Here is a 19983-nt window from a genome sequence, read left to right on the forward strand (position 1 = left end):
AATGATTGATTATAGTTAAAAACTTTAAAAAGACTATCTCGTTCGTTTTTCAGCATAAGAATTTTCAAAACAATTAACTTATCTTAATAAAAACTTGAGGAAAAAGATGTTTGAGAAGCTTAGTTTCACAATGCAGAACTTCCCAGGTTATAAAGAAAGTATAAAAACTTAAATAAAAGGAGTTTAGAGATAGAAGGTTCATACCAAATTTATGATGGTTCATCCATTATCTAACAAGATTCCCCTATAATTCAACACACAACAAATATTGCTTTTACACCTACTCTCTCCATACTTAACAACTCGAGTATTATTTGCACATCTAGTCTCTCTAGACTCAACACTAAACAATGGTTTGTGTTAAAAAGAGTTTATAACTTGCAAATTTTTCAATCACACTCATAAAGTGGAATAAATATGAAGGAGAAAGACTACGAATTTAATAGAAAATGGTTGAACATAGTTTAATTTAGCTTAATATCATTTAATACAAATCATGAAAAGAATGTTCACGAAAGTTTTGAATGATTTCATATTATTTTCTCTTATTCACTGATGTTGGATTTTATCCCTTAATTCTGAGACTATTTAAAGATGAGACAATTAATGTTGTCATTATTATAACCGTTGAAATAATATTTATTGAAACTTGTTTCTTACCAACTTGATTTTCACTTGTACTTTTGCAACATCAATAATGCCTTATAGTCGTATTTTGTTGATCATTTAGTGCTACATGATTGTTGAAGGTTTCTGATGGAAGAGAGATAATATTTGTTATGTATAATAGTATCAAAAAGTGGGGACCAATGATCTCTTTTGTACTTGTAGTATGAACTTTCTTTTGACAGCAATAAAATGTGTTTTGCTTTCTACAAAAGGAGATGGACCAAATGAGCTTTGTCAAGTAGATAATTCCTTGTTTTTTTATTCAAACAAGTCTTCCGAGAAGTTGACTGCCTTTTACTCCATTTTGATTCAACGAGATTGACTCTTCATTTTTCTCTGATTTGATTTGTGATTAAAAGTATTCTACTTCAGCAATATGATGAATCCTTAAGAGTAGACTAGTCTTGAACACATACAGGTCTTGTTCCCAAACGTGTCTTAAACACAGACAAATCTATTTTCAGACAACTATGAAATATACTTCTATCTTCGTCTTAATGATATAAATGGCTACAGAGACAACAATTTGAGTAAGTGGATCTTCTCTCATATCAAATTAGGAAGATATTATTTAAATTAGAAAGATATTATTTAAATTAGACTTTTTAGCCTTAGTGGAGCAACTTTAAAATTGAGCCCAAACTAGTAAGTTTGGGTTAGGACCAGCATCATAATACATATGAATAAAAGGATATAATTTTTGGATAGCTTGAAAGTCGCAAAGTAGCTTACTTTCCGTCTACCAACTTTTGGTCTTTCCATTTCTCTTCCAGGCTCAAATGGGACTTTTAAAAGCCTAAACCTTCTATGTCTTCTAAAAGACCAAAACACAAACGCCTCTATAAGTTTGTTGCTCATTCTCTCTCATTAGTCTCATCACTCAATGTCCACATGGCATAATTTTTTCATGTTGTCACTGTCAATGGATCATTGTTTGTCTCACGCTCTTTGACTCACAACGTCCCTGTCTATCTCAACTTTTGTGCTCTCTATTTGATAGTGTTTGTGTCAAAGTTTGTCTTACATTCTTTGTTTAATTTAAGTGTGTGGAAAATCAGATAAGTATAACAAAAAGTTTAAACTATGAAGTAAGTTTTTTAGACTGACTTCACATCTTAGCCATTAATTTTAGGGAAATCCAATAGTTTGAATTAATGAGTAGATCTAAATCACTAGATTTCCTTAAAATTGATGGATAGGATGAAAAATAAGTTTAAAAGACTTACTCTTGAAGTAAGTGGATCCCTACACATTTTGATACATATGTCTTATACTTTCCTGGGCCTTTGATAGATTGACCTGGTTGATGCAACCCATTTTGAGTAATAACTACAACTCCGATTAGGGATGATTTGATTCGGTTGTCAGAAGTGCAATTTATTTGCACCATTAATGTAAATTGTGCACTCAAATCGACCCCTTTACTTTCCATTCCAAAACAATAACCATCACAATTCACAACACATCCCACATAAACAACAGTATCAGAACCAAATAAATCAGCGATGAGAGGAGGTCCAACAGAGAGAAACAACATGGCTTCAACACCACCAAGAAGAATCATACACATAAACACCACCACACCTTCTTCCAATACCACCACCACCACCACCACCACAAACCCTACATCCTTTTTTCACCACCAGACCCATCCCTCTTTTCTAACCTCATTGCTGCATTTCCTGCGGAGGCCCCAATCACTCCCTTTCGTTCTCTTCATATTCCTATTCTTCGCTTGGTTTTCTTACCGAATCCAACGCGCTTCTCACTATTCCCAAACAATGCTCCTTGATTGGAGCACTGATAGTGACTTGAAGGCTAATCTTGTTAGGTTCAGTTCTGCTATACCGTCTGTAATTGCTAAAGATAGACGCGGCTGGTTGCTTGACCCTGTCTCACTCGCCATCTCTTCTGGCCTCCCCGGTATTATTTTTAAGTTATGATTTTAAATTGAGGTTGTGGTTGCGATTCAATATCCATGCATAAAGATTGATGGTGAATGATGCAATGACAATCTATAAAACTCACATAGTCAATTCATACATTTTTTTCTCTCTACATATAATGATTGATGGAAAATGCAGCCACAAAATTGGTGCTACAATTGTGATTGCTTTTGTGGAGACTCTGGTTTTCACCGGATTTGGTCTGTTTTTTGTTTGTTTCCAAAGTTGATGTGTGCTTATTAGCGTGTTAGGAATTTAAACTGAGTTTTAAGGGTTAAAACACAGTTCTGAGTTTCTTGAAAATGTTTCTCAACCCTTTTATTGATTGCTCGTAACTAGTTTGGAAGCTCAAAAGCTTTGGTTGAAGAATTAAGAAATCTCGGTTTGTCAACACTGCATTTGGGTTTCACTAACACACGTTGGTCCAAGTTACAAGTAGATCGATTCCCCTTTAACCAATGTTTCTGTGTGTGTAGTCAAGTTCCAGATAGTGGTGTGGAGTTGCTGATCCCAAAAATGCTGTAGGGTAACAGGATGTACATTATTGGTTGGTTTTTTTGGTACATCAGAAATGGTATAAGATAAAACTAAGATAGATCCATATCTAGAATTAAAGACATATTCGTCATTAATAATCGATGTCCATTGTCATTAACATTCAAATCTGGTATAGGTCAAATAAGTTTAAGCCTCTAATGCTTAAAAATAAGTAGAGTGTTTAGAAGAAGGATTAAGAAAATCTCAGAGGAGAAGAATGCGTCTCAGTTGCAGAAGAAGAATCCAAAATAGATAACATAGGAATTAAGGTCCCGATACTAAATGAAACAAAATTCAATATACAACAGAGTGCTTAAAACCAACACACTATACACTAAATGCACAATTTATATAAGACAAAACACACCGATTACTAAAGTCTAAAATAAAATGTACATAAACAATGCACACCCGCGTAGAATGAAAAAAGGGCAGCTTAATGCACAAGGCTTCCACTTAGTGAGATTTGGAGAGAGTAGATGTACGCAGCCTTACCTACATAGAATATAAGAACTGACTTTATAGCTATTAGAATATAGTTACTTTAGTCAATCTGTTAGTTTGTTATAACTGATTGAGTGTATTGCCAAACAGATTTGGGCTTTAGCTTGTATTTCAGCTACTATATAAGTAGCTCTTTGCTTATCTTTTAAAGATATCAATTATAATAAAATTCTCACTAAAGTTCAGTTCTGTCTTCTCTCTTTTCTCTCTCTCTCGTCTTTTCTTTCTGTTCTCTTATATGGTATCACGCCACCATGGCTGCCACCAACACCACTGGGACTTCTCCTTCTTCTCCTCCGTTCTCTCCTTCCGTTGCGTCACCGATTCAAGTTGTTTCTTCTCCCCTCTCTCTTCCGATTCCTTCGATGAAGCTAACTGAGAAAAACTATTTGGTTTGGAGGCATTTCATGCTTGCAACCCTAACATCAAATCGCGCAAATCGATTTGTGTTAGGAACCGAAATTCCTCACCGTTTTCTGAATGACGATGATCGTCTAATCAACAAAGTGAATCCTGCCTATCTTCGTTGGGAAGAAGTAGATCAAATGATTTTGTCATGGATTCTGAATTCTCTTGCTGAAAGTTTACAACCTCGTGTTGTAGGTTGCACACATTCGTGGCAGTTATGGGAAGAACTTGAAGCCTATTGTAATTCTCAAACTAAAGCTCGAAGCCGACAACTGCGGTCTCAACTTCGCTCTATCTCACAAGGATCGTCTTCCATTTCTGAGTATTTCACTAAGATCAAAGGTTTAGTTGATGCATTGATCTTCATTGGAACACCGATCTCTAGTTCTGAACACATTGACTATGTTCTGGATGGTCTCAATGAAGAAAATCAGCCTATTATCACCTCTATTGAGAGTCAAATTGAACCTCCTTCGATTCACAACCTTGAATCTTTTCTTCTGACCTATGAATCCAGGCTTGAGAAGAATAAGCACAAAGCTCTGTCTGATGCTTTGTCAGTAAATCTCGCTTCAGAATCTTCACCGAGTTCATCCAGACAGGTATCATCTCAAGTTCGTCCTAATTCAATGGCTCCTCCGTCGTATTATTCACCTAGATCTGAGATTCAACCTCCTTCTTCATTTGCTGGATTTGGCAATTCTGGATATTATAGAGGTACAAATCGTGGTCGTCGTGGGAGCTTTAATGGTCGTTATCGTGGTGGAAGAGTTTCTGGACGTTTCTCTTCTCTTTTCTGTGTTTATTGCAACAGGAGTGGTCATGACGTCAGCGCTTGCTACTATGCGCCTCTGAACTATGGGGGGCCACTAACGTACGCTGGTCAACACGTGCAATCCCTTTCACCTAACTACATGCCACGTCAACCTCCTTATTCCCACTACAACCCTAATAACTCTAACATTGGGCCTCCTCGTTATTATCCGGCCCATTTTTATCCAGATTACCCCACTGATTTTAACAATGGTCAACATGGACAATTTTCTTCTCATCAAATTGGAAATTCTCTTCTTGGGCTTGGTCCACACTCTGGACACCAATTCCCTCATCAACAATTTGCCATGACTGCTCAAGCTACTCATCGTGAAGCTCCTCCTCCCCGTGACTCAAGACGTGTCACCTGGTACCCAGACTCTGGAGCAACAAATCATCTAACTGCTGATGCCTCCTTGGTGCATGAACCGGTTGAGTCATTTGGTCATGATCAAATTTATATGGGTAATGGTACTGGAATTCCAATTAAATCTGTTGGAAACTCTTCATTTACCTCTAATCTCAATTCTGAAATTACTCTTTCCCTTCATAACCTCCTTTTAGTTCCTTCTATCACAAAGAATCTTTTAAGTGTTTCCCAATTTGCTAGAGAAAATTCTTGCTACTTTGAATTTCATCCTAATGCTTGCTTTGTGAAATCTCAGGTTACTAATGAAATTTTACTTCATGGTTCTCTCACCAAGGAAGGACTCTATGCCTTTCATGGTCTTGCTCCAAGCTCTAAGTCTCACTGTTCTCCTTCCACTTTTAGTCACACTGTTCTGCACGATAGTTTGCATAATTCTGCTTGTAATAAATCTGTTTTCGGTCATTGTAATTCAACAAATACTACTTCTACTTTTTCTTTGTGGCATTCACGATTAGGTCATCCTCATGAAGCAATTGTAAAAAGTGTTTTGACTCAATGTAAGATTCCTCATGTCAATAAAACTTTAGTTGATTTCTGTTCTTCCTGCTGTATGGGTAAGGCTCACAAACTTCATGCTCCCAATTCTACTACTGTTTATAATTCTCCTTTTGCTTTAGTCTATGTGGACCTATGGGGCCCTGCACCTGTTTACTCAGGATCGGGATTCCGCTATTATCTATCCATTGTGGATGCTTTTAGCAAACACACATGGATTTTTCTTTTAAAGCTAAAATCTGAAACACTTACTGTGTTTCAGTATTTTCTCAAATATGTACATAGTTAGTTTAATCACTCTATCAAAGCTGTTCAGAGTGATTTTGGAGGGGAATTTCGTCCGTTTACTACCTTCTTAAAAACTCTAGGAATTGTGCATAGACTATCCTGCCCTCACACGCATCATCAGCAAGGTACAGTCGAACGCAAACATAGGCATATAGTTGACACTGGCCTTACTTTACTGAGTCATGCTCACCTACCTATGTCATTTTGGGACCATGCCTTTGTTACGTCTGTTTTTCTCATCAACAGACTTCCCTCTTATACTCTCAAACACAAATCTCCTCATCAAATTTTATTTGGTCATCTTCCTGATTATAGCTTTCTAAAAGTCTTTGGTTGTGCTTGTTATCCTTTACTCAGGCCTTTCAACAAACACAAACTTAGTCCTCGAAGTTCAGAGTGCACCTTTCTTGGATACTCCCTAAATCATAAAGGATACAAATGTCTTTCTCAAGATGGCAAGATCTTTATTTCAAAAGATGTTCTCTTCAATGAACATATATTTCCCTATAGCAGTGAGCCACCCAAGCAGAGTGTCATTCCACTCACTAATTCTTCAATGCTTACATCCTTTCATCCTACTCCTTGTATAGTTTCTTGTCCTGAACCGTCAATTCCTAGTTCTCCTTCTCCTATTGTTCATCCCTCGAGTTCTGTTCCTCATTTCGTGTCATCCCCTGCTTCCCTTGGTTTTGACAGTGAGTCATCTGCTTCTCCTGATGTTTCAATTCCTTCACCTTCTGTCCCTATTCCCTCGGGTTCTGAGTACTCTCCCTCCATCGCTCCATCCAGGGAGTCTACTTCACTCCCTATGGTCACTTCTTCTCATCCAATGCAAACCAGGTCTAAATCTGGCATTCTTCAAGCCACTGCTCCCAGAGTTCATTTAAGCAGTTGTGAACCTATCAGTGCTAAAGCTGCCCTTGCTGAACCAGTTTGGCAGCAAGCTATGCAGGTTGAATATGATGCTCTGATGGCCCTAGGAACCTGGTCTCTGGTGCCTCTTCCTCCTCATAAACAGACCATTGGTTGTAAATGGGTGTTCAGAATCAAAGAGAATCCAGATGGCACCATCAACAAGTACAAAGCAAGACTTGTGGCCAAAGGCTTTCATCAACGAAAGGGAGTTGACTACACTGAAACATTTTCTCCTGTGGTAAAACCTGTTACCATAAGAGTATTACTAACTCTAGCTGTCTCTCATCAGTGGATAATTGAACAACTAGACATTAACAATGCATTCCTTAATGGAATCCTAAATGAAGAAGTGTATATGTCTCAACCTGTAGGTTTTCAACAAGGGGATAAAGCTTTAGTCTGCAAGTTGCACAAAGCCATTTATGGTTTAAAACAAGCCCCAAGACAATGGTTTGAAAGATTAAAGGATTCTCTTTTCAATCTTGGGTTTAAAATCAGCAAGTGTGATAATTCGTTGTTCATTCATATATCTGACACTCATCAGCTCTACATCTTAGTCTATGTGGATGACATCATAGTAACTGGATCTTCTCCTTCTCTTGTTAAACAAGTTATTAAGGACCTCAGCTGTACCTTTGCTCTAAAACAGCTAGGACCCTTGGACTTTTTCTTGGGCATTGAAGTTAAACATCAGAAAAATGGATCCCTTTTCTTGTCTCAGTCCAAATATGTTAGAGACCTTCTTAACAAGGCAAGTCTGTCCAATTCCAAAGCTAGCATAACTCCTATGGCTACAAGTTGCAAACTCACAAAGTATGGTTCAGATGAGTTTGAGGATCCTACCTTCTATAGGTCAATAGTTGGAGCCTTACAATATGCCACTGTTACTAGACCTGACATTACCTACTCTGTAAACAAAGTCTGTCAGTTCCTATCTAAACCCCTAAATTCTCATTGGACTGCTGTTAAGAGAATCCTTAGGTATCTTCAAGGAACCAAAAACTTAGGTCTAACTATAACCTCTGCCAATACTCATTCTGATCTTCCTCTCATTGCCTACTGTGATGCTGATTGAGCTTCGGATATAGATGATAGAAAATCCACTTCTGGTGCTTGCCTTTATCTTGGACCAAATCTAGTCACGTGGTGGTCAAAGAAGCAACAAACGATATCCAGGTCTAGCACAGAGGCAGAGTACAGAAGTTTGGCTTTAGCTTCTCAGGAATTAATGTGGCTGGAATCTCTTCTCAAGGAGCTTCATTGCACTTATCAAACTCCAACTATTTTTTGTGACAATCTAAGCACCATTGCTATGTCACATAATCCAGTCCTACACAATAGAACTAAACATATAGAACTGGATCTTTATTTTGTCAGAGACAAAGTTCAGAATAAAACTCTTTCAGTGAAGCATGTTCCATCTGAATTTCAAACAACAGATATTCTCACAAAGGCTCTCTCCAACAATCAATTTGTGACTCTGAGAAATCAACTTCAAGTGCTTGAAGTTGATTCTTCAACTTAATTGGTTATGACAGCCCTAAAATTAGCTCCCTCCAATTCAAGGGGGTATATTAGAATATAGTTACTTTAGTCAATCTGTTAGTTTGTTATAATTGATTGAGTGTATTGCCAAACAGATTTGGGCTTTAGCTTGTATTTCAGCTACTATATAAGTAGCTCTTTGCTTATCTTTTAAAGATATCAATTATAATAAAATTCTCACTAAAGTTCAGTTCTGTCTTCTCTCTTTTCTCTCTCTCGTCTTTTCTTTCTGTTCTCTTATAATAGCATCAAAGATACTAATTTGGTAATTACATATGTAAAATCCATTTTGATTCATTTTACTAAAACTACTTTTAACACTAAAGTATCTTGACATAAACCAGTTATTATAAACCTACTTTTAATCGAAACCAAAATTATTAAAATTCAGTTTACAAACATGTTTCTAATGATACCTTGACTGTTTAGTGCATTTGGTTGTGAATTTGCATGATTTGGTTTTGTATTGTTGAATAAAATTTTATGCAAAGTAAATTTATGTTGTTGTTGTGGTTCTGATAATTGAAAGGAAACGATGCTTCTTTATAGATGGAGCTGTCACTTGTGCTTCGCTTCATGTTGGAGAAATTCGGCCAGGCAAGTTGAGAGGAAATCACAGACACCATGATTGTAATGAGACATTTGTCATTTGGGGTGCTGCAACGAAATTCAGGGTAAGCTCATGTGCTTGTTTGTTGGGGATAAAATGATATGATACAGTTGTGGAATGTACACTACAGATAATGCATGAACTTCCTAAACATTTGATATCTAATGAAACTTTTCCTAATCCTTGAGTTCGCAGTTCTGTATTAATATGATAGGATGTGGGGGGAATGTATATCAGAGAAGAAACAGGAGAGTAGCACAGGATCTCAATACTCAGTTAGGAGATTAGAATTAGTTAGGACAGTTGTAGTCCTAACTGTATAAATAGAAACTAGTATGAGTAGTTAAGGAGTTTTCGGGAAACAAGTTAGTTGGTTAGAATTGGGAGAGGAGGTTCTCTCAAATAAACCTCTGGATATTCATTGTAATCTTTGTATACTTCTACCTGCTTCTGCATCTCTATCACTTGGATAATAATCTGGAAGGTTAGGATTCATCAATAAGAATGTAGTTTTCCTTTCTACTCAATTTTACCAGTTTCTATCATAATAACATTTAAATTTTGCATCAATTTCTTAATCATGACTTGCAACCTGCTGCAGTTGGAGAACAATGAGGTAGCTGATAATGGCTATGCTGAAGTGACAATTGGCAAAGATGAGGTTGCTGTTGCTGCCAGCCCCAGTCATAAAGCCCACGCTTTAATAAACGTAGATCCAATTCGGAGTACATTCATTATAGGATGCCAAGATAGTGTTATAAGCTATAATGCATCAAGTTCAGACTTTAATGTTTGGAAAGATCTTTAAGATGATGTTTTTAAAAGATTTTCTTCACACTTTCCTCTTGTTGAAATCTAAAATGTATCTGAGCCTTAGTGTTAGATTAGCATCAGCAAGTTTTAACCTTTTAGTTGTTTATATATGTAGAGCTTAGTTGCAAACTCACTTGGTGAATGTGAGGTTTTATAGGGTACAAAAGAGAAACACAGAACAAAAGTACAGTTTCTGGCCTTAGTCTATTACAAGGAAATGTTATTTTGCTGTTCACAAGTTGCTCAGTCTCATTTTGTGGTTATCATCAACTACCTGTAAATGATTCTTTTTATGAACCAATCTGTTTATCTGTTTATACTTGTTGCCTTGGTAAAATGTTTCAGGTATTTAATGGTTTAATAATTGGTACTTGAATTCATTACATTTTTTCAACAAACAACCATAGAAATTGCGAATGATTTATGATATAACATTATACTGTCAATCCATGTAGCCAACCTCATCTAATGGGAATAAGACTTGGTTGTTACCATATAAATTGTGGATATTGGCCATGTATGAATGTTAATTATAATTATTTTGGTGGAAATGAACTAGTTTTTATGTTTGTCTATTGCAAATTTGTAGCAGAATATACTCAAATGTTAATTACCTGTTTGTCTATCTTAGTTTAATTTCGTTATTAGCTACATGTTTTGTTCTTTTATTGGTGTTTAGTTCTTTAAACGGTTGAAAATCAAGTCAGGAAGTACAAGATTCAAGAAGGAACCTACATTGTTTATGAGTGTATTCTTATTTTTGTCTATGGTATTGTTTTTTGTCTTCCAACTTACCTAAACAATACGATTGTAATTATACACTTTGCAATTCGCATGTTCTATGAAGCACGAATTTGTCAAACATCCTCACGTGTTAATGTCCGACACGTATCCGATATGGATACGCTCAGATTCGCGAATGATACATATCTATAGAGTATCCAAAAATTAAAAAAATAAAATAGAATAAATAAATATTAAGACACGTATCCGATTCGTTTTCAATAAAATATAAGATATATGAATTTGTTTTCAGTAAAGTATATGATATATAGATTCGTTTCCAATAAAACAGGATAAGATAGATTCGTTTTTATTAAAATAGGATAAAATATATTTGTTATGGAGGGCAATGATTTTAGGATAGATTCGTTTTCATTAAAATAAGATAAGATAGATTTGTTATGGAGGGTAATGATTTTAAATTTCCATTATATTTTTTACTTTGGATATTTTGATTTACACTTATAATTTTATCATATTTTATGTGTTTTTATTATTTTATACGCGTATCCCTAGACGTATCGTATCCTGTATTTTGGAAAAAATGCGTGTCGACGTATCGGATACGTATCGTACTTGACACACGTATCAGTATCCGTGCTTCATAGCGCATGCTTATAAATGAAAATACATTTTTGAAAGTTATAATTTTTTTGGAGATAAGGTGTGTGCATTAGAATTTTAGTCAAATTTCTTGGACTTGAGGGGACTTGTTTTGATTTTAGTTTAGTTTTAAGTATTTGAATTGACAAAATGTCAATTTTGTTAACTAAACGTGTATCAATTCAATTTTATCTTTAAAATGACTGCATTTCCTCTTAAAAAAACAATATGATTGCATTTATCTGTAAACATGGAAATACATTGAAAAACTAATTCAATATTTTTTGAAAGAATTTTTAACGTGCCAATTGATTTCTAAATCAAATAATTTTCATATTTTCATCATTTAAGACACAATGAAGTAGACTTTGGTTTACAAGATAGTATTTAATTTCGATGGAAAACTTGTGTAATGCCTATCAATTCACAAACCGTATGAGGTTACGCTAGGGCTATATTGTTATTATTATTATTTTATAACTAACCAGGTCATTATTTTCCTTCCAAATGCTATTAAATATAAAAGAGTAATGCCTAAAATAGCCATAACAATTTTTTACATGGTAATGAAGATCTTCTATCCTCATTAGATTTGGTGTCCTCATTTATGTCTCAGACTAATCAAAATTTATCATTTAATTAAAAAAACAAAGTTTTAAAAACTTCAACTAATATTTTATATTATTTGGTGTAGTTCTATTGAACAATGACATAGGCACAAATTTTTTTTGGGATAGAATATCCTGTTCTATCTAAAGACTCACATGTCTAACCTTCCATTAGGGAGTAAGATTAGAACTTACTAGATTAATGATTCTGGAATCAATGAACGTTTGTGTGCATCAAATAAATATTATAGTTTTATTCTTGGTAAATCATATATATTATACTTTTCCCTTATAGGTAAATAACTTGATGTTCTAATTATAAGTATTTAACTTTTTAAATACATTAATATTTAAAAATAGAAGTTCCCTACTATAGTAGTATAAGGCCCCAATCACTTGTCCCAATTTTTGTCCCACTTTGGATTGATCAATTCCTTACCATGAAGTATACTCTTCATTAAATAAAAAAAATAGAAGTCCCCTCCCATTAAAGCCAACACATGCGACAAAGAAGTTGCTCGTATCAAATCCAAAGAAAATTAAAACATTCTTCCTAGAACTATAAATTTGATTCATGGGAGAAGACAATAAGTCAATCACCTTGAAGAACGTCAATAAATCTTATGAGGGACATAAGCCCACAGTGGTGGCCTTATTGACAAAGAGAAGAATATATTGGATCATCTTTCCCGGTTGACATAAATGCCACATTGGAACTGAGTTTTAGTGATAGTTATTAAGAAGTGATTTAAATTTGGTTAGTTTGTTAGTGAACTTTCTATTTTTAGAAATTCAGTTTGTTTAGTCTGGTTTTTTAATTGTAAAGCTTGCTATAAATAGCAATGTATTCATCATGATAAAATAAGAAAAATATCACAAAAAGTATTATTCAGCATACACTCTCTCTCAATTCTCTCTTTTTCTTTCTCTGCTAAATACCCTTCTCTTTCATTCTATTCTTACAAAATTCTCTCATCTTCTTTCTCTGTCAAATACTCTTTCTTTTCATGTCTGAAACTCTAAAACTCCAACATATGGTATCTAGAGCAAGGTGAGATCGTGGCAATTGGTTCAACTAGTGCAAGCTTCTCAACAAATCTCTTTTTTCTCAATGGGAAAAACTGGAATAGGTGGTGTGCTCAAATGAAAGCAATTATGGGTTATCAAGAAGTAAGTGAGCTCATAGAAGAGGGATTTCCAAATCTCCCTGCAAATTCTACCGAGGCATGATGTCTTATAAGGAGAATAAGAAGAAAGATTGCAAGGTGATGTTCTTGCTTCATCAATGCATTGATGAAACTCATTTTGAGAAGATTGCAGGAGCTGCAACTTTGCAAGAAGCATGTAGAATCCTCAATAAATGTAGTGAAGGGGCTGAACAACTCAAGAAGGTAAAATTTCATACCATGAGGCACCAATATAAGTTGATGCAAATGGAGAACAATGAGAAAGTAGTTGAGTTCTAAAACAGAATTATCACTCACATTAATGCAATGAAGGCTTATGGAGAGGTAATTTCTAATCAAACAATTGTTGAGAAGATATTAAGAACCCTCAACCCCAAGTTTGACCACATTGTGGTTGCCATTGCGGAATCCAAGAAATTGGAGGACTTGAAGGTAAAGGAGTTGCAATGTTCCCTGGAGGCACATGAGCAAAGGCTCAATGAAAGAACCATGGAGAAGTCTGTTGATAATCAAGCATTGCTAACTCAAGTCTTAAGAAGGAATAGTTATAATGCAAGAAGATCATATCATGGCTTGGGACGAGGAAGGGATTTTAGATATGGTTTTGTATAAGGCCCACAACCCCAAAGCCAGAATAAGCATGATCATGATCAATTGGAAGGCTCCAACAGAAGAGGTTCTAACAATAATTGGAGGAGTGGCAAGAGAAAGATGGATGAAAGGATAATCAAGTGTTTCAAATGCAACAGAATTGGGCATTACTCCAGTGAATGCATGACAACTTGTAATGCTCAAAGAGGAAATCAATCAAGCAATGACTATCAGGCACACATGGTCAAGGAAGATAGTGAAGTAAGTCTTGAGGAGCAGCCAGTCCTACTAATGATGACGACAAGCCAAACTAAAGACAACAGTGAAGTTTGGTACATAGACTCATGCTACTCCAATCACATGACTGGCCATAAAGATTGGCTTGTAGACTTTGATGAAAGAAAAAAAGCAAGATGAGATTTTCTAATAACAGTTCCATCTTGGCTGAAGGTACATGAAAGCAAAGATGGAAGTGGTGCAACCATAACAGATGTGCTCTATGTTCTTTGGATGAAGAGCAATCTAATCAGCATGAGACAACTTCTTGAAAATGGATTCTCGATCAACACATTTAATGGAGCCATGGAGATCTTTGAAGCTGCTGAAAAGAAGATCATGAGAGTCCCACTAGCCCAAAATAGAACATTTCAGGTAAGCCTAAATACCATGGATTCTAGGTGCTTCTCAGCTATTACATTAGTTGATGAATCTTGGTTATCACACCTAAGGCTAGGCCATCTGAACTTTAAGGACCTAGGCTTACTCAGCTCAAAGAACATGATCAATGGTCTTCCATCATTTGTGATCCACAAGAAAATATGTGCTAATTGTTTAATCAATAAACAATCTAGAAGACCATTTAGTACTTATACAATATCTAAAGCTATTGACATTCTTCATATTGTCTAATCAGATGTGTGTGAACCATATGATATTCCTTCATTAGGAGGAAATAGATATTTTATGTCTTTTGTGGATGATCTCAACAAGAAATTTTGGTTGTATCTAATTAAGGCCAAGAGTGATGTCTTCCCTACATTCAAGGCCTTCAAAGTTCTAGTAGAGAAGCAATTAGGTAAATGCATCAAAATATTGAGGATAGAGATGGTGGAGGGGAATTTACATCTGGTGAAATTGAAAGCTTCTGCAAAGAGCATAGAATCACTCATAAAGTCACAACTCCTTATACTCCCCAACACAATGAGATTGTAGAAAGAAGAAACATAACCATATTGAATATGGTAAGAAGCATGCTCAAGCATAAGAATCTTCCTCATAGTTTTTGGGGGGAAGCAACTATTATTGCTGCATGCATCCTCAACATATGCCCAACCAAAAGACTTGACTCCATAGTACCTGGAGAAGCTTGGTGTGGGATCAAACCATCAGTCAAACAACTCAAAATATTTGGCTCATTATGCTATATGCATATTCCAGATCAGAAGAGAAAAAAAGCTTGATGAGTAGAGTGAACCTATGATCCATGTGGGATATAGGTCTACTGGAGCCTACAAGCTATATAATTCCAAGACAAAGCAAGCCCTCTCCAGTAGAGATGTATACTTTGATGAAGCCAACTCCTGGGTTGATCAACCACTCACAGTTGAACTAATCCCAAAATTGCAACTCAATTGGAATGAGTTTGACTCAGAAAATAATGTCAATCAATAAGGTGCAACCACTGAACTTCTATGATGAATGATGTAAGGCCATCAAGAACCAGAAGCCTTCCATCTAGACTCATTGATTACCAAATTTACTTTGATGATACAATCACTAATGAATGCGACTTAGTTCAACATCTAGCTTTAATGGTTGATGTTCAACTTATTGACATTAAGGAAGCTATGTCCAATATATTTTGGAGAATAACAATGGAAGAAGAACTAACTAGCATTGAAAAAAAATCAAACTTGGGAAATGGTGGAACTACCTAAAAATAAGAAAACCATTGTTGTTAAATAGGTTTTCAAGGTGAAGCATAGGCCTGATGGATCAATTGCCAAGTATAAGGCCAAAGTGGTGGCCAAAGGGTTTATGCAAAGACAATGACTAGATTACTTAGAGGAGTTTTCTCCTATGGCAAAGATTGAAACAATGAGGCTTATTGTAGCACTTGCCAGTTTAAATAAATGGAAGCTATGACAGTTGGATGTAAAATCAACTTTTCTCAATGGGCCACTTGATGAAGAAGTATTCATAGAACAACCTCCTAGCTTCATATGCAAAGGACATGAGCAGAAGGTCCTAAGGCTAAAGAAAGCATCGTATGGATTGAAACAAGCACCTTGGGCTTGGAACAAGAGGATTGACTCATTCCTTACAAGTGTTGGTTTTGTAAAATGCTCAGTAGAGCATGGAGTATATGTAAAGAGCTCAAATACAACTAAACTATTAATCATATGTCTATATGTTGATGACCTTGTAATCACTAGAAGTTGTTCAAGTAGTATTGAAGCACTAGAACAAAGCCCGAAGAAGGAATTTGAGATGACTAACTTGGGAATCCTATCTTACTTTCTAGGATTGGAATTCTCATACTCTACAAGAGGTATCTTCATGCACCAAAAGAAGTGCATCTCATAAGTGTTAAAGGAGTTTAACATGATAGATTGCAACCTTGCAAAAACTCCAGCGTAGTCGAATGTGAAGCTGGTAAGGTATGAAAATGAAGCCATGGTGGATGCAACAATGTTTAGGCAGATTGTTGGTAGCCTGAGATATATTTTCCATAGCAGACCAGAAATCACATACAATGTTGGCTTAATCAATAGGTTCATGAGTGATCCTAGACAATCGCACCTACTAGCAGCCAAAAGGATTTTGAGGTATCTCAAATGCACAATGGATTTCGGAGTAATATTTACTCAACAAACCAAGGAAAACACCAATTTGCATCTCACTGCTTATTCAGATTCAGACTGGTGTGGAGACTTGATGGGCAAAAATAGCACTATGGGACAAATATTCATGCTATCAGGGTTACCTATAACTTGGAGTTCAAAAAAGCAATCAATAGTGGCCTTTTCAACCTGTGAGGCACATTACATTGCAGCTTGTTCACATGCTTCCCAAAGCAATCTAGTTAGCCTCACTACTGGAGATGCCTATTAAACAGAAAGTTGAGTTGCTAACTGACAACAAATCATCAATTGATCTAGTAAAAAATCCAGTATCACATGGTAGGAGCAAACATATAAACACCAAATACCAATTTGTTAGAGATCAAGTCACTAAAGGCAAGATACAAGTGAAGCATTGTAGCACTGAATTGCAACTGGCTGATGTAATTTGCTTGTAGGTAGTTTTGAATCAAGAAATGGTATTAAGAAGTGATTCAAATTTGGTTAGTTAGTGAACTTTCTGTTTTTAGAAATTTAGTTTTTTTAGTTGTAAAGCTTGTTATAAATAGCAATGTATTCATCATGATGAAATAAGAAAAGTATGACAAGAAGTATTATTCAGCATACACTCTTTCTCAATTCTCTTTTTTTATTTCTATGCCAGATACCCTTCTCTTTCGTTCCATTCTTACAAAATTCTCTCATCTTCCTTCTCTGCCAAATACTCTTTCTTTTCTTGTCTAAAATTCTGAAACTCCAACAATAGTCACATAATTCGTCCATCCCCATATGAACTATGAACTAATTCGAATGTATTAATTTGCGGTACGTTTGTCAATTAGATCAATGTGATTCCCGATTTGGATCATGGAAAATAGAGAACCTAACAATGGAAGAGAAAAAAACCTAAGTTGTGGAAAAGGAATGCATGATGACGTTGTAGGAACCATAAGGAAGGAATGGAACCGAACTTGAAAGGAAAAACAAAGCCATAGTCGTGGCAGTAGATATTAGGAGGGTAACTATTCAGTTGGTATAGTTTTTAGTTCAATTTAAGAACAAAATAGATGAACATGGTTCGGTTAATGTTAAAATTTTGTGTAGGAAACAAACCATACCGAACCGATCTTGAAAGGTTTGGTTCAATTTGGTTTCACAGTTTGCTAGTATTTTAAAAATAAACCATTTAGTACTTCAAATTGTATTGTATATGACATCATTTGTCCATTTCAATTACCATTTTAGCTAACAAACTAACATATATTATCTAAAATTTAAAACAAGACTCATACATATAATTGCATAAAACAAGTCATATCAAGAAACTTGACAAAAAACTAGTACAATGAAAATGGTGAAATAATGTTAAAATGCCAACATGATGGTCGTATATGCTAGATTATCATAGTAACATCGTGTAATTAATAATATGTTCTCACTTCTTAAATTGTCTAAAAGAAAAAACTGTAGGCCACTTATACAACATCTCAAATGCAATATCATCGTAGATGTTTTATGAGAATGAATATTTGCTTTGGGAAGAAACTAACAAATATTAAAGAATTAATACAACATTTGCAGGTTGTAGTTAAAACTTTTTGAGCAAAAATTTCAAGATTTCATGCTAATAAAAGGAAACATTTAGTTCTTAATATATTTGGTACACTATTGACCATAAGGTACACTAATTAAAGAATATGGGTGCTTATAGGAAAGTAAAGAAGACTAACCTTTCTTGCGTTATAGGAAAAAATATGTAACTTACAAAATCAATAATGTATATTTATCTACAAAGTAAGCAAACCCATAAACTTATTTATTTTAGAAAAATGAAAATTCTTAACTTCCCTCAAGAAAAAAATCACATAACTAAGGAGCCACATATAATTATAATTGTGAGAACATATTCACTTATTATAAATGCAAGACAACAATAAAACTAATTAAAAATAAATAAAATTTTCATAGGTTGTATCAATAATAAGATCAATATATTTAAAGGAGTTAAGTTCTAAATCTAAAATATACTTTAGCCACCAATATGACATTTACTTTATTCCTCTACCTTATTTGAAATAATGAAAATGATTTTAAAGATTGAATATCTAGAATTGCAAACCAAACTGATCTTAAACAGTTCCTTAAAAAAGAATCAAAGCGAACCGTGAAATCAAATGAATCACATTTTTCAATTCATTTTGGTTTGATACTACTAGTTTCATGATTTAAACTAGAACTACTTACATTCTTAACAAAGATAAAGATAATGAAGGGGAAGAACATGGATAGTAGAATAGGGGGCGATCATGATAGAAAGAAATTAGTTTTTTTATATATTAGATTGGGTATTGAATGATGATGAGCTTAATTGCAGTGTTGTTAAAATTGTACCGGTTATCAAATCAGTCAGGGTATTGGTATAATAGTATAGTGGTTCAACCAGTAGTTCAGTAATTAAACTGCATGCCGGTTAAACCGGACATACCTACTTATATTTATATATGTATAAACCTATAACAAAAAAAAAATTCAAATAGGTAGATACTCAAATTTATAATCCATATTCATAATCTACTCAAAATTCACATAAACAAACAACTTTAAGTCTTTAACAAATTCAAAGTATAAATTATAAAACATATATCAATCCAAAAGTAACACTTAATAACCACAAAATATAAATAAATGACACAAGTTCACAACTCACTTTACAAAACAAATAAATTTGGAGTTTTAACATTTAATACCAAATAGTCAAAGTTGTCTTATACCAAGATTATATTTTTGCACTAAATCCCATCTTTGACAATACTCCCAGATTACACAAATGTCACTGAGATTACACACGAATATTAGGAACCAAAACGTGCAATCTAAGAATGCATTCGAAGCATGTGCCTTAAAGTGTTGAAAAGATGGGTCACCTTGTAATGAGTTTTGAAGTTTTTTTTTTAAAAACAAATATGTGTATAAACCGGCCGGTTTAGTCAAATACTGGCCGGTTGACCAGTTTTGACCAATTTTTGACCGGTTTTAATACTTGCCCGATTCAACATATGTACCGTACCAGTTAGGGGTCTGGTTCACCAGTTTTCCGGTCGAACCGGCCGGTATAGTACGGTTTTTACATAATTGCTTAATCGTACAGCTTAAGACATTTTTTAATTTCCAGGCTACGGTTTAGACTCTATTTCTAAATAAAAGATTTGAGTTCTTTAAGACCAATATAATTTTATTGGCTTAATCACACAATCAATAAGAGTGTTGGATTTTTATTGGACTTTCTTTAATAACTTAATTTAATTCATCAGATACAAATATAATAAAAATAGAAAATAAAACATATAATGTATTAGATAACGCTCTTATGCTAGTTTGAGGTTCCATCTTCCCTT

At 34.7% G+C, this 19983-nt stretch overlaps 1 protein-coding gene across 1 annotated transcript; it reads left to right on the forward strand.

The window, feature by feature from the left end:
- LOC109350316 lies at window positions 2024-10331 on the forward strand. The gene is made up of 3 exons (XM_019591546.1): window positions 2024-2592; window positions 9100-9224; window positions 9762-10331. Exons 1-3 carry the CDS (start codon window positions 2175-2177, stop codon window positions 9966-9968), a joined length of 750 nt encoding a protein of 249 aa, XP_019447091.1. The 5' UTR covers window positions 2024-2174; the 3' UTR covers window positions 9969-10331.

Source organism: Lupinus angustifolius, chromosome LG06, assembly GCF_001865875.1.
Source record: "Lupinus angustifolius cultivar Tanjil chromosome LG06, LupAngTanjil_v1.0, whole genome shotgun sequence".
Taxonomy (NCBI): domain Eukaryota; kingdom Viridiplantae; phylum Streptophyta; class Magnoliopsida; order Fabales; family Fabaceae; genus Lupinus; species Lupinus angustifolius.

What these genes read in the sequence shown, in the direction of transcription:
- LOC109350316 (XM_019591546.1), top strand. Translation starts at nt 2,175, where the DNA reads ATGAGAGGAGGTCCAACAGAGAGAAACAACATGGCTTCAACACCACCA. An exon ending in CATCTCTTCTGGCCTCCCCG is followed by an intron (nt 2,593 to 9,099) that starts GTATTATTTTTA and finishes GCTTCTTTATAG; the next exon opens with ATGGAGCTGTCACTTGTGCT. An exon ending in GTGCTGCAACGAAATTCAGG is followed by an intron (nt 9,225 to 9,761) that starts GTAAGCTCATGT and finishes AACCTGCTGCAG; the next exon opens with TTGGAGAACAATGAGGTAGC.